The sequence below is a fragment of the Neomonachus schauinslandi genome, chromosome 4 (assembly GCF_002201575.2).
Source record: "Neomonachus schauinslandi chromosome 4, ASM220157v2, whole genome shotgun sequence".
In the NCBI taxonomy this organism is placed as follows: domain Eukaryota; kingdom Metazoa; phylum Chordata; class Mammalia; order Carnivora; family Phocidae; genus Neomonachus; species Neomonachus schauinslandi.
Window position 1 is genome coordinate 6,879,014 of NC_058406.1, and position 21,641 is coordinate 6,900,654.

Genomic DNA, 21,641 nt, shown 5'->3' on the forward strand with positions numbered 1-21,641 from the left:
TCAGAGCTCCCCTTCCTGCCTCCCGCAGCAGCTCCCACTGGGCCCTGGGTCTCGAACCTCATCCCCACCTGTTCACGCTGCCTGCAGGTCCTTGGTCCTGAATGTCCCGCCTCTGAAAAATATCTGCATCACCTCACACGTGGGTGTCACTGTGACCTTCCAGCTATCTCCCTGCCTTACCCTTTGTCCTGTGACCTCTCCCCAGCGCTCGCCCTAAATGGATGACAATCTGACCTAGCCATCCCTCCCCTTCAGATCCGTGGGGACCCCTTGCAGTCCTCAAGATGAACTCTGTCCAGAGCCCATGTGCCTTTCCGGCCACTCACCACCCACCTGGCCGCTACCCCACCAGTCTCTTAAGGGGACACAAAGACACCCAACACTCACGCTGGGCAGGCTCCTGAGGCTTCCTCCAATTTCCCCCTACACACGTTCCCACACATCCATCAGGGCTCAGGCAATTCTGGGTGGGCTTCCCTCCCCTCAGGATGAGTCATATTTCAATCTGTGCATTTGTTCGTGTATCCGTCTGCCCCGCTGGACTGGCAGCTCGAGGGCGGGGGCTGTCACCTGGCACCACGCCCAGCACATGGATTGATGAGCCAAAAGGAGCAACACTGTCCCATGGATGCTGGACTGAGTGGCCCCCTGACGCTCCGCTCCAGGACAGGGTCTGTCTTTGGTGGGGTGTTGAGAGGTCAACGCCGTGTTGCGGGAGGGGCTTTGAGACCTCTGACGCCCCTGTTCTAGTTCTATGCACTAGAACCCACTAGGCTGGGTAAAGAAAGGTCAAAGCAGCCCTTCCCAGGCCAGGACCAGAGGCTGGACGGGGCAACTGGCCCTACATTTCAGCATATCCCTAACCCGGTCTTGGGATGCTTTTTTCTTTCTCTGTGACCTGGGTTATCACATACCCAATTCTTCTGATTGGCTTTTCAGTCTGATTCAATGCGTATGTGATCTTTTTGGTTCAATTTTATTAGTAGTAGGTTACAGGTAATTCTCATCTAAATGTTGATTAAAGTTAAAAAAAAAAAAAATCATCTTCCCGTCCCCTAGACTGGAATTCTCCCGAGGCCTGACTGCCATTTCAGTCCAGAGTTTGTCATCGCCGGGAGCCTCTGGGAGAAGCCTTGCAGCCCCACCCAGGGGAAGAGAGGACGCAGAACCCCCAGCAGATGGTCCCCGTTCCTACAGGACTCGCCTGCTGGAGGCCAGGCCTGCACAAGGATTCAGGAAACTCCGGCTCTGTGCCAGAATCTGGACTAGGGGCTGCATGTGTCACTGGGAACACAGCACAGACCTGGGTCCCAAAGGGCTCCTGACAACATGACAGCAGCAACACTGCAGGAAAGGTCACAGGGAGCTCCGGAGCGAGAGGGGGGCCCAGGCTGACCCCGGAAGGAGTCAGAGAGGGCTCCGTGGAGGAAGTGAAAGAGAAGCTGGAGGGCGTGGGAGAGGACTCCAGGAAGAAGGCTGGCTGTGGAATAGGGCCCACGGTGCCAGGACCTCGCCGGGGGCGCTGAGAGGGCCACGAAGGGGGGATGAGCAGAGGAGAGCACTCCCTTGGTCAACCGTGAAGCCCGCGTGGTGGTGGGCCCTCCCCTGGGGTCACTGGCTTCCTGCGGGTTTGCCTGTGACCACAACTATTTTAACAAGGTTCCCAGTGTAACCCTGAGACCAAATGACCTATTTTAGGCTCTCTGGCAGCATACCCTGAGCAGTAGCTTTGGCTTCCAGGGGGGAAAGCCAGAAGAGCCCTGGGACAGCCCAGCTGGCTCCAGCCTGGGGACCTTCCCTGGAAAGTCTCTTGGAGAAGGAGTGTGATCAGACGGAGGCTGGAAGAGGCCTGAGCAGCCAGCGTGCCAGCACTGTGGCTCCCAGGGCCAAGAAGGGGGGGCGGCGGCAGACCAAGGATGTCCTGGAGGCCCCTGGGCGGGGAAGGGACAGAAGCTTCCTTCACAAAATGGGCCATGTCTAGACCAGTGCCCCGGGACACCTGGACAAGAGCCTATCCAGGGCACTGCACGAGGACGAGAGTTCTGCGGGCACCTTGTCCTGGGGGCGCCGGGAGAGAGCGCTCGGAGAACCAGCACATTCAAAGGCACCTTGGGTGAAGGGCCCGGGATTAAAAGGCAGCGAAAAACTCCAAATGTTTTCTGCACCTTCCTGAAATACATTAATTGCCTAAATCACCCCTGTGCCTCAGATAAAACGCAGCCCTGCTTAAAAACACACATGACCTTAAAGCCACTCCGAGAATTCACCTTAAAATACAAGATGACGAGGAAGAGCTATGTGCAAGGATGGGCGCTCGGTGCTTGGCACACCGGTGCCCGCCCTGACAGTCTGCGGCCCAGTGCTGGCCTAACCCTCTCCGGGCCCGTCCTGTCCTCTCCAAGGCGGGGCCGCGACGGCACCTGCTTCACAGGACGGTCTTGGGGACTCACGGGGTCACACTGTGTGCTACGGGACAAGGAAGCCAGGCAACACAGGAGGAGCTCAACAGGTGTTTGCTGTTACTGTAATTAATAGCAAAAACGAGAACGAAATGTCCAACGGGGGGGCGCCTGGGTGGCTCAGTCGTTAAGCGACTGCCTTCGGCTCAGGTCATGATCCCGGGGTCCTGGGATTGAGCCCCGCATCGGGCTCCCTGCTCAGTGAGGAGCCTGCTTCTCCCTCTCCCTCTGCTACTCCCCCTGCTTGTGCTCACTCTCTCTCTCTCTCTCTCTCTGACAAATAAATAAATAAATCTTAAAAAAAAAAAAGAAATGTCTAACGGGAAAGGACTGGTCAACGAATTACGGCACAGCCAGGTGGTCACATGTTATGTGATCACTAAAATGTTTTCTTGAAAATTGTTTTAAGGGGCGCCTAGGTGGCTCAGTTGGTTGAGTGGCTGCCTTTGGCTCAGGTCATGATCCCAGCGTCCTGGGATCGAGCCCCGCATCGGGCTCCCTGCTCTGCGGGAAGCCTGCTTCTCCCTCTCCCTCCGCTGCTCCCCCTGCTTGTGCTCTATCTCTCTCTGTCAAATAAATAAATAAAATCTGAAAAAAAAAGAAAAAAAAAGAAAATTGTTTTAAAATACTATAAAATTATTGGGGGGCCTGGGTGGCTCAGTTGGTGAAGCGTCTGCCTTTGGCTCAGGTCATGATCCCGGGGCCTTGGGTTCAAGCCCTGCATTGGGCTCCCTGCTCAGTGGGGAGTCTGCTTCTCCTTCTCCTTCTGCCCCTCTCCCCCTTTCATGCTCACTATCTCAAATAAATAAATAAAATCTTTAAGAAAATACTATAAAATTACCATAAGTAAAACGTGGGTGTTAAAATGGATATTAAAATGTTTATACTGTATTGTCCCAAATTTATGATGTAAATACAAGCCTATTTTGTTTTTTTTGTTTTTTAAAGATTTTATTTATTTATTTGACAGAGAGAGACACAGCGAGAGAGGGAACACAAGCAGGGGGAGTGGGAGAGGGAGAAGCAGGCTCCCCGCAGAGCAGGGAGCCCGATGCGGACTCGATCCCAGGACCCTGGGATCATGACCTGAGCCGAAGGCAGTCGCTTAACCAACTGAGCCACCCAGGCGCCCAAGCCTATTTTGTTTTTTAAAGATTTTATTTATTTATTTATTTGACAGAGAGACACAGAGAGAGAGGGAACACAAGCAGGGGGAGTGGGAGAGGGAGAAGCAGACTTGCTGCGGAGCAAGGAGCCCGATGCGGGGCTCGATCCCAGGACCCTGGGACCATGACCTGAGCCGAAGGCAGACGCTTAATGACTCAGCTACTCAGGCGCCCCCAACCCTATTATTTTAAACATTTTTTTTAAGATTTTATTTATTTATTTATTAGAGAGTGAGCGAGAGAGAAACAGCATGAGAGAGGAGAGGGTCAGAGGGAGAAGCAGGCTCCCCGCTGAGCCGGGAGCCCGATGTGGGACTCGATCCCAGGACCCTGGGATCATGACCTGAGCCGAAGGCAGTCGCTTAACCAACTGAGCCACCCAGGCGCCCCAATACAAGCCTATTTTTAAAAGGCTGATGGGAACATGAGCAGGAGGTAATAGTGCTTGCAGCCGTGTGGTCGGATTCAATCCGTCCAGCTTTTCCGCTACTTCTCCCTTTCCCCGCTTTCAACAATGACTGTACATTATTTTATAACCAGGAAAAAAGATCAATATGTGTTATGGAGAGAGTAGCACCAGCAATAAGAAAGGAATAAACTCAGCATTCTGTCGAGCCTGCTTTTTGGAAGCTACAGCTCTCGACTCCCATGTTTCCAGCTGGCTTTCTCACCGAGGCGACCTTCCCAGGGAGGTATTGATCTCCTCTGGCTCAGAGTCAGTCCTGCTTGGCTGGCAGCTCTGCTTGGACACCTTGGGGGAGCAGGAGACAGTGCTCAGAGAATTGGCTCCACGTTCTTGCCTTTCTGGGGGACGGTGGGCCCTCAGACCCACAGCCTGGTCCATTCATTTGTACAAGCATGCCCTGGGCCTCATGGGGGGCCAGCCCCAGAAATACAAAACGGGGGAAGCCACAGTCCCAAGCTGAAGGGGCTCAGAGTTGCTCAAGAGACAGACCAGGAGACGGTGTGGGGAGAAGCACAGTTGGGGTACATGTGTGTGATGGTAACCACAGGAGGCCTGGCCCAGCCTGCGAGAGGCAGGCGAAGGCTGGGGGTCAGGGCTGTGCTCCCAGCAGCCCAGAGGAAAATGCAGAGGCACAAAGACCAGCCCGAGACAGGAGCTGAAGGCCATTCGCTATGGCTGTTTACGGTGCATGAGGCCACCATGTCAGGGGATCTTGCTGATCACGTGAGGGGCTGGATTTCAGCTGCAAGGCAGTGGGGAGCCACTGAAAGATTTTAAGTTGGGCAAAGACCTGCTGAGGTAGGGGTAGGAAGTGCACGGGAGGGGCAAGGTGAGAAGGCAAGATGCCAGGAACTGCTTGCAGGGATCAAGACAAAAATGAGCTCTGAACAAAATGAGGGTTCAAACCAAGGTGGAGAAGACAGAGCAGATTTGAGGAGCATTAAGGGAGAAGAATTACAAGGACTTGGTACCTCACTGGACACTCGGGTCTTCTAAAGAGGAGTCCCCGGCACACTGGTTATTTGGTGATACATCCGTCACTGAGAATACAGGCAGAAGAATAGATTCATGGGGGTAGAGCATGAATCTGGATCTGAGTGTGGGTTGTCTGTGGCAAGATGATCAGGAGGGAGTTGCACGTAAAGTTCTGGGGGGTCAGGAGAGGGTCTGGGCTGAGGGTGTATATTTGGAGGGTGTTGGCCAGAGCCTGTGAGACCCCCGGGGGGAGGTGTGACAGAAGGGAGGGCAGAATGTGGAAAGCACCAGTGGGGTGCGGGAAAAGGAGCACTTACGGTGAGCGGAGGGCGCAGAAGATGAGCTGGGGGAGATGGAGAGACAGAGAGAGGTGTATCACAGAAGACGAGGGAGGGGAAGGAGGCTATCATGGGAGGTCTCAGACCAGCAGAGGCCAGCACTGGTTAGGGAGTCCCTATGGTGCAGGCCCACGCAGCATGGTCTCCAGCACCTGCCCGGACCCAGCAGATACTGTACACACTTTCACAGTTCACCAAGGGAAGACCAGGAGGGTGGGAGGCCTGGGCATGGGGCGAGGGATGCCCAGCCCACTCTCCTCCCTGGGGCTAGGGAGGGCCAGCAGGGCTCCCAGTACCAGACCCCTCCAGCCCCAGAGGGGAAGCGTGTGTGAGTCTAACGATGGTAGACCAATGCCAAGCTCTGTCCTGTTGGTGGGTGGCCTCAGACCCCCACTGAGGGGAACTCAAGGAGTCTGTTCTGTCTCTTGCAGAGGATAGCGCTGGGCATTTGCTGAGACACAGTGCCACCCCGTGGCGGGAGGTGCTCACACCAGACTTCTGCCAGACTGTCCAAGCCCAGACTGTCACCCTGACTGCTCCTAGGCCTTTACTGGGGGGGAGGTCTCTTATGCTGGGAGCAATTATCCGGGACTTTTACCACTTGGACAGCACCTGAGCCCCTGCCAGCAGCATCCCTGTGGCATCAGCTAAGGTCGGCCCTGCCAACAGATAAGTGGGCAGGCTAGAATGTTAGCCAAGACCCATTTGGCCCCCCGGTGTGGGCAGAGACGCAGGGTCCTGCTCCCTGGGGTTGTGCCCCCATGACGGGAGAGACTGTACCAACTGCTGTTTTGTTGTGCATCTGTCTACAGTGTCTTTAGGCACACAAAAATAATGCTACGCTCCTAAAGCTCTTCCAGGCACAGCTGCCCATTTGCCCCCAACTCAGTCCACAGGAATCCTCAGGACTTCCTGCAGCAGTGTGTCTTCCTGTGCAGTTCAGCTCAGGGGAGTCCGTGGGGACCCAGGGCAGGAGGCAGGGGGCCCCAACAGCAGAGAATCACCCCAGCCACCAGCTGGGCCCTGGTGCAGCTCCAGAAGCCTGCTCCCTGGGGAGACAGCTCTGAGGCCTGCCTGGCTGTCCCTCGGACACCCCACAACTAGGAGGGCCCAGATTCTGGGGTCATACCCACATGCCCATGGCTCACTCCTGACGGCTCAGCAGTTTCAGGCCAGGTGAGGCCATCATGACCTTAACTCCACACAGTTCATTTTTATTCTCAACTGCTGGGTTAGCTAGGTGAGACAGAGCTCCCTCAATGCTTTTTTAAACTTCCCCTTATTACAGAAAAAATGCATGTGCAATGTTAAAAAATTAGTTTTCAAAAAAACGTGTGACTTGGAAAGTTAAAGTCCCTTACATAGTTCTATTGTCTATTAAAATTTCCTATTAACACGGGGCGCCTGGGTGGCTCAGTTGGTTGAGCGACTGCCTTCGGCTCAGGTCATGATCCTGGAGTCCCGGGATCGAGTCCCACATCGGGCTCCCTGCTCAGCAGGGGGTCTGCTTCTCCCTCTGCCTTCTTCCCTCTCGTGCTCTCTGTCTCATTCTCTCTCTCTCAAATAAATAAATAAAACCTTTAAAAAAAAAATTCCTATTAACAGCCTGGTCTATATTCTTCCAGCTTTTCCCCCATACACATACATGAGTGAGTGTGTGTGTGTTGGGGGGTGCTTTCTACAATGACATACAGTTCTACAACTTATTATGGTTTTTTTCCTTTAAGAGCATCCTACTCGAGGCATCCTTATCACCCAGTCCCAATTCTGGTTGATTCAGGGACTTAAAATGGGGGTGGGAGAAAAGGCAATGTCCTAAGGACCCAGGAGCTTGAGGGTTTCAGGGAGATATGGTTCAGGAGCGTGGGGGCCTTGGGGAGCCCCGTGCTGGAAACCCAGATCAGCCGTGGGTGAGAAAGAAACAAACCCCAGGAGGGGCAGACTCCACCCCTGGCCGTTGGTACAGAACCGGCTGCGGCATGAGTGTGACCCAGGCAGGCTGTGCTTGGCGAGTGGCTGTCCCAGGAGCTGCCTGAGCCACGGGGACGCCCTGTACGTTTCTGCTGAGTTGGGTGCACAGGCCAGGTGACAGCCAGCGTCAGAGCCGGGGAGCCAGGCCCTGCGCCAGAGCTGAGGCCTGTGATCTCCAGGAGAGCAAGGACAGCTTCAAGACAAGCGGCCTCTCGTGCTACACCTGCTCTCCTCCTGGGCCCCACGGATCAGCCACATGCCCCTCGGCACTCCGCTGCTGGGAGCCAGCTCACATCTGACGCCCCACAGGCCGCACTATTTCATGGCCTGTAATGCCAATGAGGCGAAAAAAATAAAAGGAAAGGACTAGATGGAAGAGCCAGTGAGGACACTGTGGGCTCCAGGGTGAGAGTAAGCCTTCCAGAACAGGAGGGCCCGTAAGTGCCCAGCCTCCCGCTACCCCAGGACAGACAGTGACAAGCCCTGCCCTGAGCTGGGCAGCAGGTTGTGCATCCTGAGCCCTCTGCTAACGGGCTGCAAGACCAGGGTGATCCCTTACTGCTTCTGAACCCGTTTCCTTGCCTGTGAAGTGCAAGTAATACCACTGGTACCTCTACGAGTAAATGAAATGATGTGTGCCCGGCACTCAGCAGGTGCCTGCTAGACGATAAATACCTGAGTGTTACCTGCCACCATCATTATGATCAGGTGAGGGGACCCAAAATGGAAACGACTGCCCCGGGCAGACGGAGACCTCAGGCACACAGAGCCCTTGGGGCCTCTCGCCTGGGTACAGCCAGGAACACACAAGCCCCTCACAGCCGTGCCCAGGACAGGTCCTAGCCCATGAGGGTGGTTTCACGCTCTCCCTGCACCAGGTGCTGGGTGGGCGGGGGTCAAGCCAAAGACTGAGGAAATGCAAAAACCCAGAGCCTCTGCAGTCACAGGGGCTCCCAGATGCCTCGATTTCTCGGCTCCTCCGGGCCTAGAAAGGGGGGATCCCACCATTACCTGAGGGGGTCCTCAGCTCCCATCTGGAGAAAGAGATGGGCCCAGGCTTGGGGCTCAGCTCTCTGGATGGGAGGCGGCTACAGCCCCTCCTCATGGGCCCCAGGAGCTAAGTTTTCCCCAGGAGCCACAACTTAGCGCCTCTGGGAAGGGCGTGGCTGGGCACCCTGGCTGGGACTCACCCTGGTCGATGGAGTGCTGGGGGAGCTGGCTGAGCTGGCTGTTGACTACCCCCGCGTAGGTGCGCAGGAACTCCTCCTCACTGGCCGTCAGCTGCAAGGGGGAGACAGCCACGGGTGAGGGGCGGCACGCACGGGCTCCCCGAACGTACCTCCTCCTCTCATCCCAGGGTCCCTGTTCCTGAGTCCTGACCCTTCAGTTCCGGAGCGAGCACCCCCTGCCCCCACCCTGAAGTCTGGCCCATGGTCCCCCAGGCCCTGCGGCTCGGATCAGATCTGAGACTGGGTTCCGTGCAGCACGGGGCCTGCCCAGGGAGCCCATCCCTTTCTGAATCATGCTGTCCTCTTAGGGGCCATCCTGCCCAGCGCCCCTTGGACAGCTCCTGGGGAGACAGGAGGAGAGTAAGGTCAGGGCCTGTAGGGCCTCACACACCCCGCCCCCGGGTCACACTCAGCACAGGGATGGGAAGGCCGCCCCAGCAGTCCCCCGGGAACTGGACGGGCAGGGCTCTGGGTGACAAGAATTGGCCACGGAGGCAAACCACAAGCCCCACGTCCCCCTTCCCAGAGCAGGGCCGTCACAGGAGGTGGCTACGGATCTCTGTTCCGCCCACATCAGGCACCCGCCCTGGGGGACCTGTTGCTTGGCACCCCGAAGCACTCACATTTGATCCCATCTTCCTCAGCATGAGCAGCACTCGGACCTTCTGCTGAATGTACATCTCCTCCGGACTCTTCCCGGGAGCCCCCTCGCGGTTCATTCCCTGGCCAGCCCTGGGGACTCCTGCGGGGCAAGGAGAGGCACTGAAGCGGGGGTCAGGACCAGACACACCAGACACAGACCGGGTGCTCGGCGGGAGTTGTCAGGCAGCCCACGGGGCTTCAGGGTCCCGCTTCTGAGAGCCCAGAGCAGGTGGCAAGTTGCCTGTTCCTGCCTCACCCCTGCAGGCCCCAGTCCGCCAGACTGAGCGGCTTGGGCCTGGAGCAGGCGCTGGGGGCCAGCACCCTCTGTGAGGAGCTGCTGGGCCCAGGGCACTGAGCTGACCCAGAACTTCTGGCCAGCCCAACCTTCCAGCCACCCCCTCAGGAACAACCCTGCAGTGAGCCCCCGGAGATGGGCTGAATGAAGCCCGAAGTGTCCCAGGTTTTCAAAGCATGCAACTTCCACAAGGAGCAGAAGTGACATGACCAGAGGCAGCCGGCCAGCGCCCCTGGCTGGAGAAACTGAGAGTTCGGGGCCCAGCCCCGAACACAAGGGCGGCCCCCTCCGCAAAAGCCCCTGACGAATTCAAGGGGCCGGTGCCTGGGCTGGGTTCCAAGGAGTCCCTCGATGCGGACAGGCAGGCCGGGGCTGTGGGGCACAGATACCCACCTGAGCTCACTGCCGTCACCCTCACGCACCCACCCCCCCGTCAGAGGGGAGCGCCTGCAGGCAGCAGCTGCGTCCAGGGACAGCAGGGACCCAACCTGCAGAAAGGTCCCAGGAGAAAAGTCCCAGGGCTTCCCCCCTCCAGGAGGAGCCGGTGGAGAGGAAGCCGGGCGTGGAGGGGTTTGGGTTACACACTTGTCACCCCTGGATGAGTCAGAAATAACGCAGCAGCTGGTGGGGGTGGAGCCTTGGCAGCCCTGGTGCCAAGGAGCTGTGCTGAGAGGACCAAGGGAACCTGGCTTGCAAGCCAAGGACACTCCTCATGCCGTCCATCCCTCAGGGGCCAGCAAGCCCTGGACCAGCAGGCTCGCCCAGGCCGGCCTGCTCTCTGTGCAGAGGGCAGACTCAGAAATGTGCCAGAGCCCTGGGCAGTGCCTCCCTGGAGGTCCCCGTCAACTGCTCAGTCCCCATAAGCTCACAGGGGCTCTGGCCCTAAAAGTCCCCACGAGGGGCTGAAAGCTGGCAAGCTGGGGCTTACTTAGAGCTGTATACTTGATGTAGCATGTCTCCTTCTGGGGCCTTCCTTCCCCCCCATATCCTTCCCCCCCCACCCAGGCTCCCTATTGTACTGTCTTCTCGCCTGTCACCTCCTTTGGGCTCAGAAAAAAGCCTAATGAACACTTATAACCAGGAAAAGGGGTAAGCCACCTCCAGAGGGGCACTGATGGAAGGCAGCCCCGCCATCCCCAGTGTAGTGGACAACCCTAACCCCCTAGCCAGCTGAGTGGGAAAGCCCAGTTGTGGGACATCACTTCTCACATGGACCCCTCCTCACTTCCTTCCACTCCACTGTCCCACACAAGGACCCACGAGGCCTGCATGGGCGGCCCTGCCTCCTTCTCACACCTCCCCTTGCACCCTGCCCTCCTAACCCGAGTCTATTTCTAGAACATACCAAGAAGCTCTTTCCCCCGGCAGCCTTTGCACTGGGTGTCCCCCTGAGCCCGGGCTGGCTTCTTTTCATCCTTCAATGTGCTTAAAGACGCCTTCCCAGGGAACCTCTCTTGCTCTGTGTCCATCCCCCCAACCCCTACACCCTCTGGGTCACATAGCCCAGTCCCAATTTTCTGAGAGGGTCTTGCTGGAGTACTTGCTTATCATCTCTCCCCTGCCCGACTAGAGGGCCAGGGCCCACTTAGCTCACCCCATCCTCCATAGCCCAGCACCCTGCCTGGTACTTAACACATACCACCCGGCTGGCTGATTGGAAAATCAGGACGGCCTGTGATGTCTAAGCTTCTCCCTCTCTACAATATCCATGTTGATTTAGGGCCAACTGTCACCATGTTGACACTGACCAGAGTACCTAGTGTCCATAACCCAACCGAGCCTTGACAAAGGGCTCCCATTCGAGCAATTGGAGTGCCTTGGGCTATCCTGTTCTCCAGAGGACTTCTGAAACACTCCACAAAGCCTTCAAACTGGGAGTCAGGGCTTCGGGGAGTAAAAATCTTCCACCCCCGTCCTGTGTCCAAGGGCTAATGGTCAGTTTGCTCTCTCTTTGTGAAAGGCAGCACTGAAGACCGCTGACCGGCCACTAGGTGTCACCACACACAAAAGAACCAGAGTTCCAGCAAGCTTCCCCGCCTGCCCCCACCCCAACTCCCCAACAGGCCCATCTGGTTCAAGCCCTTACTCTCATCCTATGTCACAAACCACACCCCAGTCCCACAGCAAGATCTATTCTTCATTCAGGGGCCGGCCCTACTCAGGCAAGAATACATACCTGGTTTTGCTGCGCATCCCAGGACCTAGGGGTCCTGGCTTCCCCGTGGTTGGGGACACCTTCCTCACTGTCCTTTCCTGACCAGCCAAGCTTCCTCCACGAGAGAGGTAGGCTCGGAACCTGCAGAAGTGTGTGAGTGTGACCATGAGCCTGAGTGTGTGTGAATCATTTTACATGGTCCATTTTTACAGAATTTTGCTCTGTCCAACAATCCTGGCATCCTGTACAAATGGATGTCATTCCATTGTCTTCCACTCAAGCCTTACCGTCCGGGGGGAACCCCCACACTCAAACTGTGATTACTGAGGGGGAAGGGGTTCGCCACCCAGCCATGGGCCTAGGGTGTCATGGGGCCTGAATGGATCTTTGGGGCCAGGTTACTCCCACCTCAGCTTCCTTGGCAGAGACAGTCTTGCTTTGAGGCAGACTCATCATTTCTAAAACTTCTGGTTCTCTAGTATTCTTTGGGCTCTACTTCAAGCTGCTTCTGCCCTGCTGCCCGACAAGGGGAAACACTCAGGGCTGGATCTGGGGCAGAATGTAGGGGCCATGAGTGCACGTGCCCGCCCAAGAGAGGAGGACATCATGGCTGGTTTACATGGTTCTGTCCTAAACAGAATCTGCATCAGGGGGGTTGATGTGAAGAAAATTAATAACTGAGGAGAGTAAACCATGGTCAATCCAAACAACACAGACATTGCAGTCGCTGATATGCTACCAGTCTATTAAAGCATGTTTGGGTTTGGTGCCTATCCCAGGAACCTTGCTATTAAATTTTCATCACCATTCTGACAAGTATCAGATTAACTTCATTTGAAAATCCGTATTCTCCCCTGTAGGGATGAAGAACTGGGCTCCAGTGAGTTGTGTCTGAATCACCTAAGTCCAAACTGCAAGTAATTTGGACACAGTAGTTGTGTAGTCTTGAGCCGCGAGAGGCAAAGATAACAGTGCTTCTCAGTTATGGTCTCCCAGCTGCTCCGGAAACATCCCATCATCTACAGTGGCGGCACTTCCATTCTAAGCCCTGAGAAAATGTCTCGGTGTTAACGGCCCAAGTCAGAGACAGACCTGCTCCCTCTCCTCGCTACCACTGTGGGAGCTAACTAGGGAAAAATGTAGATGAGCCAGAAAATGAAAACAGAGAGAAACAGGAAACCACCAACTACCCAAATGAATGGTGAGGGCAGGGGCCCATGGCTACAGATGCTGCTGTAGATAGCCAAGTGTTATGCAAAAAGTGGGGAGGAGTCCAGAAACTTACATCTGCAAATGGGACAAATGCAATTAAGGGAAACCAAGGAACACACATTCAGTGCACACACAGAGACACACTCCCTACCACACCCGCTATGTTCCTGTTGGTTCTGAGCCCGCATCTCTGTGGGAGGAAGGTTGACTGGGATGGGGATCCCAACCACTAGGAGGAATCCTAAGTGACAAAGTGGCCCATGGCCTAAGAGGCCACACTGCGTTCCGTGGGAGACACCAGGCCACAGGCGAGACAGCACGCTCCTGCCCTGCCCTGCAGGGACCTAGCCTCTCCCAGAACTCGGTCTCCAGCTTTGAAGCAGTGGCTGTCACTTTAGAAGAACCGTGGCGCAGGAGGAACCCCAGAGCTGGACTGCCGAGTGTCCCCTGCAGCAATCAGGCCCATTCTGATAAACAGCTTTGAAAGCTGGCCTCCTCTGGACAGGCATAAGTGGCCCCGAATACAAACACAGCCACCTGCACGCATTCTTATTTATAAACTTGAAGCTCATGCTGTTTGAATACCCACATTTATAAAACTGGAATTTACATTTATACCCGGGGTGGTCTTACACCTGCTTAGAAAACAGTGAGTCACCTCAGGCTGGGGCCAGACAGCCAGAGCGTCCTTGACACACACAATCCACCTCTGCTCCAGGGGTCCCAGCACTTGGCTTTTGTTCTATCCATTTTTTAAAAAAGTTTTGATGTATTTTAAATGCTCACATTAAAAAAGGTACATTTACATGTATACAATGTAAAACAACATCATATAATTGTGATTCACAGAACTGACACAAAATATTAGTCCAGAGACTGCACACATCTCAGCCTAAAAGAAATGAGCCGCGCCACGGCATTGACGAGAAGGGCCCACGGCGGCAGAAGAAATGAGCAGGAGCGGGCTTGGTGGAAGAAGGAAGCGAGAGGAGCGCCCTTCCACTCGAGCCCCGCAGCCCAGACCCAAGAGCCGCTCCCCAGCACTGCCCTGTGGCCTGCCACCAGAAGTCCTTCCCCTGGGGTCCTTACCTGCCTCTGGAAATTAACTTCAGGCAAACAGCTGCTCAACTGTGATGGACGGGCTGTGGCCGGGGAGAAATAGGAAGGTGGGGCCCTGCGGAAACACAGAACACGGGTCACGGGAGGAGCCGGGAGGGCCTGCGGGGCTGCCGGAGTCAAAGCTAGAGCTCCCGCCCCACGCCCATGGACCCACCACACTGGCAGGAAGCTCCTGGCAGCAGGCTCTGCCACGATCCGGAAATACCTGTGTGTCTGGCCAGCCCAGGGAACCTGCACCAACACCTCTGGGATCAGGCGCGGACTGCAGCTATGCGCACCTGCCACTTCCAGCCGAAGCAGGTCACCACACACCCTCCTGCCTCGGCTTAGTCACCAAGTCCAACTGAGAGCTGCGCTCGGAGACGCAGCCCCAGAGGTGAGTCACTCCAGGCAGCTGATGGGCAGGTCCTGCACCTGCACAAGAAGGCGTCCCAGCCACCACACTGAATCTGAGCCGGGCAAGCGCACGGGCACCGCGGTTCTCCACCTGCTCCGCGCTCAGACGTGCATTTCTGACAGTCCTGTGCCTAGTGAACATCTGTAGCTGGACATGTAAGCATAAACTAACCGCCCCCCATGCACATAAAACACAGCTGCAGGTCATTTACAACCTACCGGCCTGCCCGCATGTCTCCCGGCCCCTAACACAACTCTTGCAGGGATCAAAGAACACCGTCTTCTCTTTCACCCCTGCCGCCCAGCCTCATCATTGAGGTCCCGTGCAGGTTACTCTGGCGGGAGCACAGGCGGAGGCAGGTGGGGGGCACCAGGGAGCGGTGCCCACCGCACCAGCCCGGCCACCTCCTCCGCTGTGTGCACTGATCTTGGAGCCCCTGGTTCCAACAGGGGGACTCCCAACTCTCAGCCCTGCTGTGAGGACAGAGGTCTGAGGATGACACTTTGAGAAACCTGTTCTGCGGGAGATGCGGGACCAAGGACAGCTGGGAAACCCCTCTTCCACTGTCTTTCGGCAACGAAAGATGCTCACTCGTGGTCGGGGCGGAGCCCTAAAGAAAATGGGTTTCCCGGAGAAAGTGAGATTTCAAAAGCTCAAACCCTCTGGGGCTCTGGTCTGCGTATCTCTTCAAGCAACAAGGGCCCTCGGACAGAGGAACTGTCACCCACCCCTGCCACTCCCTCTGCCCTCAGACTGCCCCTATGGGGACACTCCCTCCACCTTCAGACTGCGGGAACAGCCATCCCTATGGGAACAAGCATCTTTAGCGATTAATTGCTCTTTTATTCCTCTAGATATCAAAGCACCAAAATACCAAGGCTCCCTGGGGAACCTTCCACCCAAGTCCCCACATTCCTTCAAAAAGAGATGAGAAGAGACAGCCTTCTCCCACCTCTGAGGGCTTTAATTTCTTCAGCTACCGCAACAGCCAATTAGCCTCCTACTGTCTACAGGACTCAGGTCCTTCCAAGAAGCAGAGAGTAACTTTGCATTAGTGACTTTAAGGGGAAGGCATCCAAAGGCTGCAGTGCTGTTCCTGATGGGACTGTCCGGGGATTTGCGACCAGCTGTTCTAGTTGCCACTTTATGACCAGGTCAGTGTCCCCATTTTACAGAGAAAATTGAGGCTCAGAAGTCCTGGGGGCCCCTGAGCCAGTGGAAGGCAGTAAGCATGCTCCAGGAGCTGGCATGTTTTCAGTTCTGCTTTGTTGCCGATCAGCTGTGCACCCTGAGGTTGGTCACTGCCCTTTGGGCCCTTCATTTTGCCCTCTGTAAAAAGGAAATCATGACCTCTACCATGTCTTCCCTCATTGGATACAATGAGATCAGGGCAGGCTTCATGAGCTGAGGCCTAGAAGGCCCCATCCTTGGTTTAGAGCTCTACTATCACAGTCTTGAAACGCTTCATCATTTTTGAACAAGGGGCCCTGCGCGGGGCCCCGCAAATTATAAAGCTGGTCCAGAATGAGAAAAAGAGTGTCAAGGTGCCTCTCAAGCTGCCACGGGCCCTGGAACCTGAAGTAGACGTGACACTGACTCAAGAAGGATTCACTAAAACCTTTCTTGGGGTACCCAGCCCTGTGTCAGACTCAGGGAACAGGAGATACAAAGGTGGGCCTGTGACACCTCCTTCCAGGAAGCGACCATGATGCTGAGGAAATCACACTACACAGAGCAAACGGGAAACAACACAAACAGCAACGACGAGCCAAGGACGTAGGTCGGGCTGAGACACAAACACCACCAGAGCGTCAGACGCGCGTATCGAGCCGGCCCCCCGCCCCCGGGCAGCTCCGCAGCAGCAGGGAAAGGCCTGCGCCCAGGGGAGTAAGTGGCAGAGTAAGGAATGTGCGGAGCTCTGCGAGGATGCAGAGGAGCTCCGGGGAGAGGAAACTGCAGCTAGGTCTCAAAGGATGAGTAGGAGTTTGCTGGCAGAGAGGAAGGAGAAGGGCACTGGGATGTTGTCTGAACGATTACTGAGCATCTCTTACAGGCCAGGCCCTGAGCTAGGCCTCGAAGACAGACAGCTGAGCAAAAGAGCCGTGGTCTGCCTGTGATGAGGGGCTCCGGGCGAGTCACACCCGGGCATGCGCACCCACAGACACTGGGATAAGTGCAGACACAAAGGGTAAGTGCGCGACGCCCCGAGGACACGCAGCTGGGAGTCTGACCCAGCCCTGCGGGAAGGCATCCAGAGAAGACTTAGTCTTTGGAAAACCTAGAGGGAGAAGAAGGTGTCGGGTGAGAGGTGTCAAGGTGAGCTGGCACCGGACCCCAGGGGTCTCAGAGAGGGGTGAGGAGAGGCGCTGAAGCAGGGGGTCCTCAGGTAAGGTCTGAGCTTCACAAGACCACTGTGGCAGCAGTGGGAAGAAGACTCTGGGGCAGAGCCGGAGGGGAGGCTCCTGCCGGACCAGGAGGGAGCCAGGGCCTGCGCTGGGGGGTGACAGGGAAGGGATGGTGAGGGGAAGGGTGGGGGCATGCTGGCAGGTGGGAGGGCAGGATGGGAGCTGGGTAAGAGCGTGGACTGGCACGGTGGCTGCAGGCAGGGGCATAGAAGGCCTGCTGGTAAGGGCCCTGAGGACAGGCTGAAGAGCTAGGGCTGGACTCCACAGGCCACGGAGAAGCCCACGGGGGCTGGCAAGTAGGGCAGAACCCCTTCAGATAAAGTCGTTCCTACAGTGGACATCTGCAAAGTGTTCTGGAGACAGAGTCAAAACATGGTGAGCAGCCAGATCTGGGAGATGCTGCCCTGGACGGGGAGCAACACGCATGAAGGTGAAGATGTGGCATCCTGGTGACCCCATTACCAGCCAGGTGGCCATGGGGAAGTCATTCAATCCATAAATGTATTCAGCACCTACTACGTATTGGGATATATCAGCGAAAAAACAGTCAAAAGTCCCTACATACTCTGGTGAGAGGGGAGAGCAGACAAAACAAAATAAAAATCAACCAATGGGAAATAATATAGTGTGGATGGAAGAAGGTGACCAAGAAGTGCTAGGATAAAAACCGAGCTGGGTGAGGGGATCAGGAACGTGCGGTGGCCGGGTGGGCCTTCCTGAGCAAAGACTGGAACGGGGTGACGGAGTGAGCCGTGGGAACCCAGAGCAGAGCTGGACGGAGGCCCCAGGGTGGGGTGCGCTGGAGGAAGAGCAAGAAAGGCCACAGGAAGGGAACGCGCACGGGGACAAGGGGCCCAGGGCACTGAGGCCTCTGGGAAACCTGACCTGGACCTGTAAGAAGGGGCAGCAAGCAGAGGTGTAGCCTGGCCTGACTTGGGTGTTGGCAGGTCCACCCTGACTCAGACACAGAGAGGAGGTGGGGGGCTGAGAGCAGAAGCAGGGGGAGGCCGTGGTGGGAATCCAGGCAAAAGGAGTGGACGGGACATCAGGAGGGCCAGTGGGTGCCACACGCAGTGGGGGCAGGTACATGGGATGGGGACCCCCAGTTCTGGGGGCTGAGCAACTGAAGGCAGCACTCCTATCAACCAAGATGGGAGAGATGCAGGTGGAACAGTTTTGGAAAAGGACCAGGGGTTGAATTTCAGACAGCTTAGAGCCTTCCCATCAATAAGCCTCAGTTTCCTTATCTGTAGAATGGGGATGATAATGGCACCTGCCTATCAGGGCTGTGAAAATAAGATAACAGAGAGCACTAGGCATAGTACATGGCACACAGCAAATGCTCAATAAACACTAGTTACTCTAATGATAAGATCACAAGATGATAATAGACAACACGAGTAAGGGGTATTTTTGTTATAGAATGGGGTGGGGTGGGAATAAGACTAAACAGTAAGAATTCAAAGGCTTAACATACCCAGCTTCCTTTCCTCCCTTTTCCCTCCCAGTTCACCCATCGGCCCCCAACTGGCTCAAAGGAATGATCAGGGGTGAAGAGTTATGGGGTCGGCGGGGAGGGCAGGACCCCACCTCCATGTTCCACACGCCGCCCTGAATCACTGGGAGTGCTTTAAAGCAGAATTTCCCAACCCTGGCACGATGGAGAATTTAGAATTCTTTGTTGTGAGGACTGTCCTGGGCATTGTAGGATATTTAGCAGCAACCCTGGGCTCTATCCGCTAGACTCCAGGAGCAGCCCCTCCCTGGTTGTGACAACCAAAAATGTCTCCAGATGTTGCCATTGTGTCCCCTGGGAGGCAAAATCACCCCAGGTTTAGAACTCCTCTAAAGAAATAGTTGACACACATTCTAACTGTTGGCCAAGTACTGTGCTCACCCCTTCAGGTACATAAATCATTCAGGCTTCAGAGCAAACATCCTTGTAAGGTTCAACAAATGAGGACACGGAGATGCAGAGATCACCCAGTGATCACTCAGCCAGTCTGTCCTACTCTGCACTGAGGCAGGATTCAAACCCAGATTGTCCAAGTTCTGAACCACTATGCGACACTGCTATCCAGGATACGTGTAAATGGGTAGAAAGCACTCAGGGCCAAGGAGAGGGAGGCGGGCCCGAGCCCGGTCTGCAGCTCCGTACCAGGCGGCAGCTCAGACCCTCAGCGACATCAAAACTAGGGCACTGGAGAGAATTTCCACAAGCTCTGCTCTCAGTAATTAAGCTGCAACCTCCTGGACTCTGGGGCCTCATGAGCAACTGCCTTAATTAATAAATTCCACATTGAAGCCTCCTCAATCCAGAGCCAGGCTCAGCATTCTCAAACCATGTTCCACCAGCATGAGCAAAACAGATCTAATGGCAGCTCTGGCGAGTCAGGGAGTCTGCAGGACGTGGCATCATTCTTCCGGAGATGAGCTGGGGATAAGGAGTTTCTCCTGAGGTCACCAACCCAAGTTCAGACCTGATCCAAAGCTCCTTCCTGCTCTATGAAGCCAGGCTACATGGCAGAACAATGATAATTACTGCTGTTGCTGGAGCGTTCTCCAAGGGACAGGCACACCATCAGTCACATTCATCACATTTGTCTCGTTTAATTTTAGTCCTTGCAACAAGCCTGCAAGGTAAGAATTACTCCCATTTGATAGATAAGACAACTGCGACTCAGGGATGCTAAGTAACCTGCCCAAGGCCAAGGAGCTAAGAAGTGACAGGGCCCGGATTTGAATGCATGAGTTCCCTCCATCCTATCAAGCGCCTCCTGGCTCAGGAGTTGAGAGAAGCGTCAGCCATTTTAACTGAAATGAAAATGAAAATCCACTTCAGAGGAAAAAAAAAAAAGGCCAGAGCCCCAAACTCCTGCCAGTCAGAAAAGAAGATAATACAGCATAACAACTGAACACAGTGAATGGTCCTGGATGGGATCCGGGGAGAGAGAGGGGGAAGGAGTCATAAAGGCCGTTATCGGGCAATTAGGCAAGGTTTACTAGAGAGTATTGATTAGATAATGGTATTGTATCAATGTTGTGTGTGTTGAATGTGATTTTATCCTGGGTGCTCTGGAAAATACCCTGGCCCTTAAGCGATGCGGGCTGGAGTACGCAAGGGTGAAACATCTCAATGCTTGCAGCTTACTCCTAAATGGTTCGGGGCGGGGGAGTGTGTGTGCCTAAGTGTGTGTGAGCGTGCACAGAAGGTGCGTGAGCAACTATGGCAAAGGTGAACACTGGTGACACTAGGTAAAGGTCAGAGTTCACTACTATTTCGACTTTTCTGCAGATTTGAAATCAAAATGAAAAGTTAGGGAAACACTGAAAAGCCACTGGGAAATGGTCAAGCAAGGCAGTCGGAGAGGCCTGCCCTTGCTCTGGGGTTGGGGGGGTGGTGTGTGTGCGAGGAGCTATGTGTAGTACAACCTGAAGGCCCTGCCGTAGTGGGGAGCAGCTCTGAGGCCCGAACACAGATGAGCCCTGCTCCTCTCTGGCTGCAGGTTCGTGGGCACAGGAGTGAGTCCAAACTCTTGGGCTTTTCACCCCCCAAACACCTCCCACCTCAGAGCTGTAACCTGCCCTTCACGGCAGTGCGGCAGGTGCATCCTGTTCCAGGAGTGAACCGCTCTGATGAAGGCCCTTGGGTGAAGGTTCTTGCAGCATTAAAATCAAATCCATGGGACCCGATTCAAAACAACCCAACAGCAAGCAGAGCGCGGCCGCCCTGCCCAGCTGTCCTGACAACCGTGGGGAAGGCAGCCACAGAGAAGACGGTGGTTAGGCTGGGAAGGGGGCGCCTGGAAGCATCGGCGGTGGGGGGGTGGGGGGTGGGGGGCAGCTCAGTCAGTTAAGAGGCTGACTTGATTTTTTTTTTAAGATTTTATTTATTTATTTGAGACAGAGAGAATGAGAGACAGAGAGCACGAGAGGGAGGAGGGTCAGAGGGAGAAGCAGACTCCCCGCCGAGCAGGGAGCCCGATGCGGGACTCGATCCCGGGACTCCAGGATCATGACCTGAGCCGAAGGCAGTCGCTTAACCGACTGAGCCACCCAGGTGCCCGAGGCTGACTTGATTTTGGCTCAGGGTCCAGGGATGGAGCCCCGTGTCGGGCTCCTCGCTCAGTGAGGAGTCTGCTGGAGATTCTCTCTCCCTCTCCCTCTCTGCTCCTCCCCTACTCTCTCCCCAAAATAAGTAATAAATCTTTAAACGATAACAACAAAGGGCTGCAGGACAGGCACAGATCTGCCCAGAGAGGGCTCCCCAGGACCTGCACGCTGGACAGGATGCGAGAAGAAAGGGCCTCCCCCCACACCCTGCCTTGGGCAGGGGCAGGTAGTAGGACCAGCTGTCCACCACATCCCTGAGAAGCGGGGGTGCTCAGTCGGGGGCATCTGGTGATGTCTGAGACATTTCTGGTCGTCGTAATGGGGAGGATGCTAGTGGGCAGGGGCCAGGGATGGTGCCGAAGGCCCTGGGATGCCCGTGGTTTCCCTCAGTTCCCTCAGTTACCTCTGGTAACCTCAGAGTTACCAGCTGCATGGGGTTCCTTCAACACCTCTGGGCCTTAGCAGCTGCAGGTCCCTCGGCCCAGAATGCCCTTTCCTACTTACTGTTCTCTGCTCGGTAGCACCTTCCCTGGGCTGCCCTGAGCCCTGGGTTTACACCTGCCCAAATTTCCCGCCTCAAGACGCCTGACATGCCCCCCCCGCCCCCGCCCTGGGGTGTCTGCACATCTCTTCCCACCTCAAGCTGCAAGCTATCTGCGGGCAGGCCCCAGGCAGCCTTTTCTCAGAGACATCAAAATG

The 21,641-nt window shown here is 55.6% G+C and overlaps 1 protein-coding gene across 3 annotated transcripts in view; it reads right to left on the reverse strand.

Moving 5' to 3' along the window:
• Positions 1-21,641, reverse strand: part of CTNNBIP1 (catenin beta interacting protein 1) — a 49,460-nt gene that overhangs the window by 12,118 nt on the left and 15,701 nt on the right. The window contains exons 1-4 of one of the 3 annotated variants that reach the window (XM_021683420.2): positions 14,233-14,288; positions 13,998-14,082; positions 9,228-9,346; positions 8,566-8,656 (exon numbers count right to left, since the gene is read on the reverse strand). In XM_021683420.2, the coding sequence (XP_021539095.1) occupies positions 8,566-8,656; positions 9,228-9,323 (187 nt within the window). In that variant the 5' untranslated portion in view covers positions 9,324-9,346; positions 13,998-14,082; positions 14,233-14,288. Of the gene's footprint in view, positions 1-8,565; positions 8,657-9,227; positions 9,347-11,717; positions 11,800-13,997; positions 14,083-14,232; positions 14,289-21,641 lie in introns of those variants that run through there. The other 2 variants (XM_021683421.2, XM_021683422.2) reach the window with 2 other exon arrangements.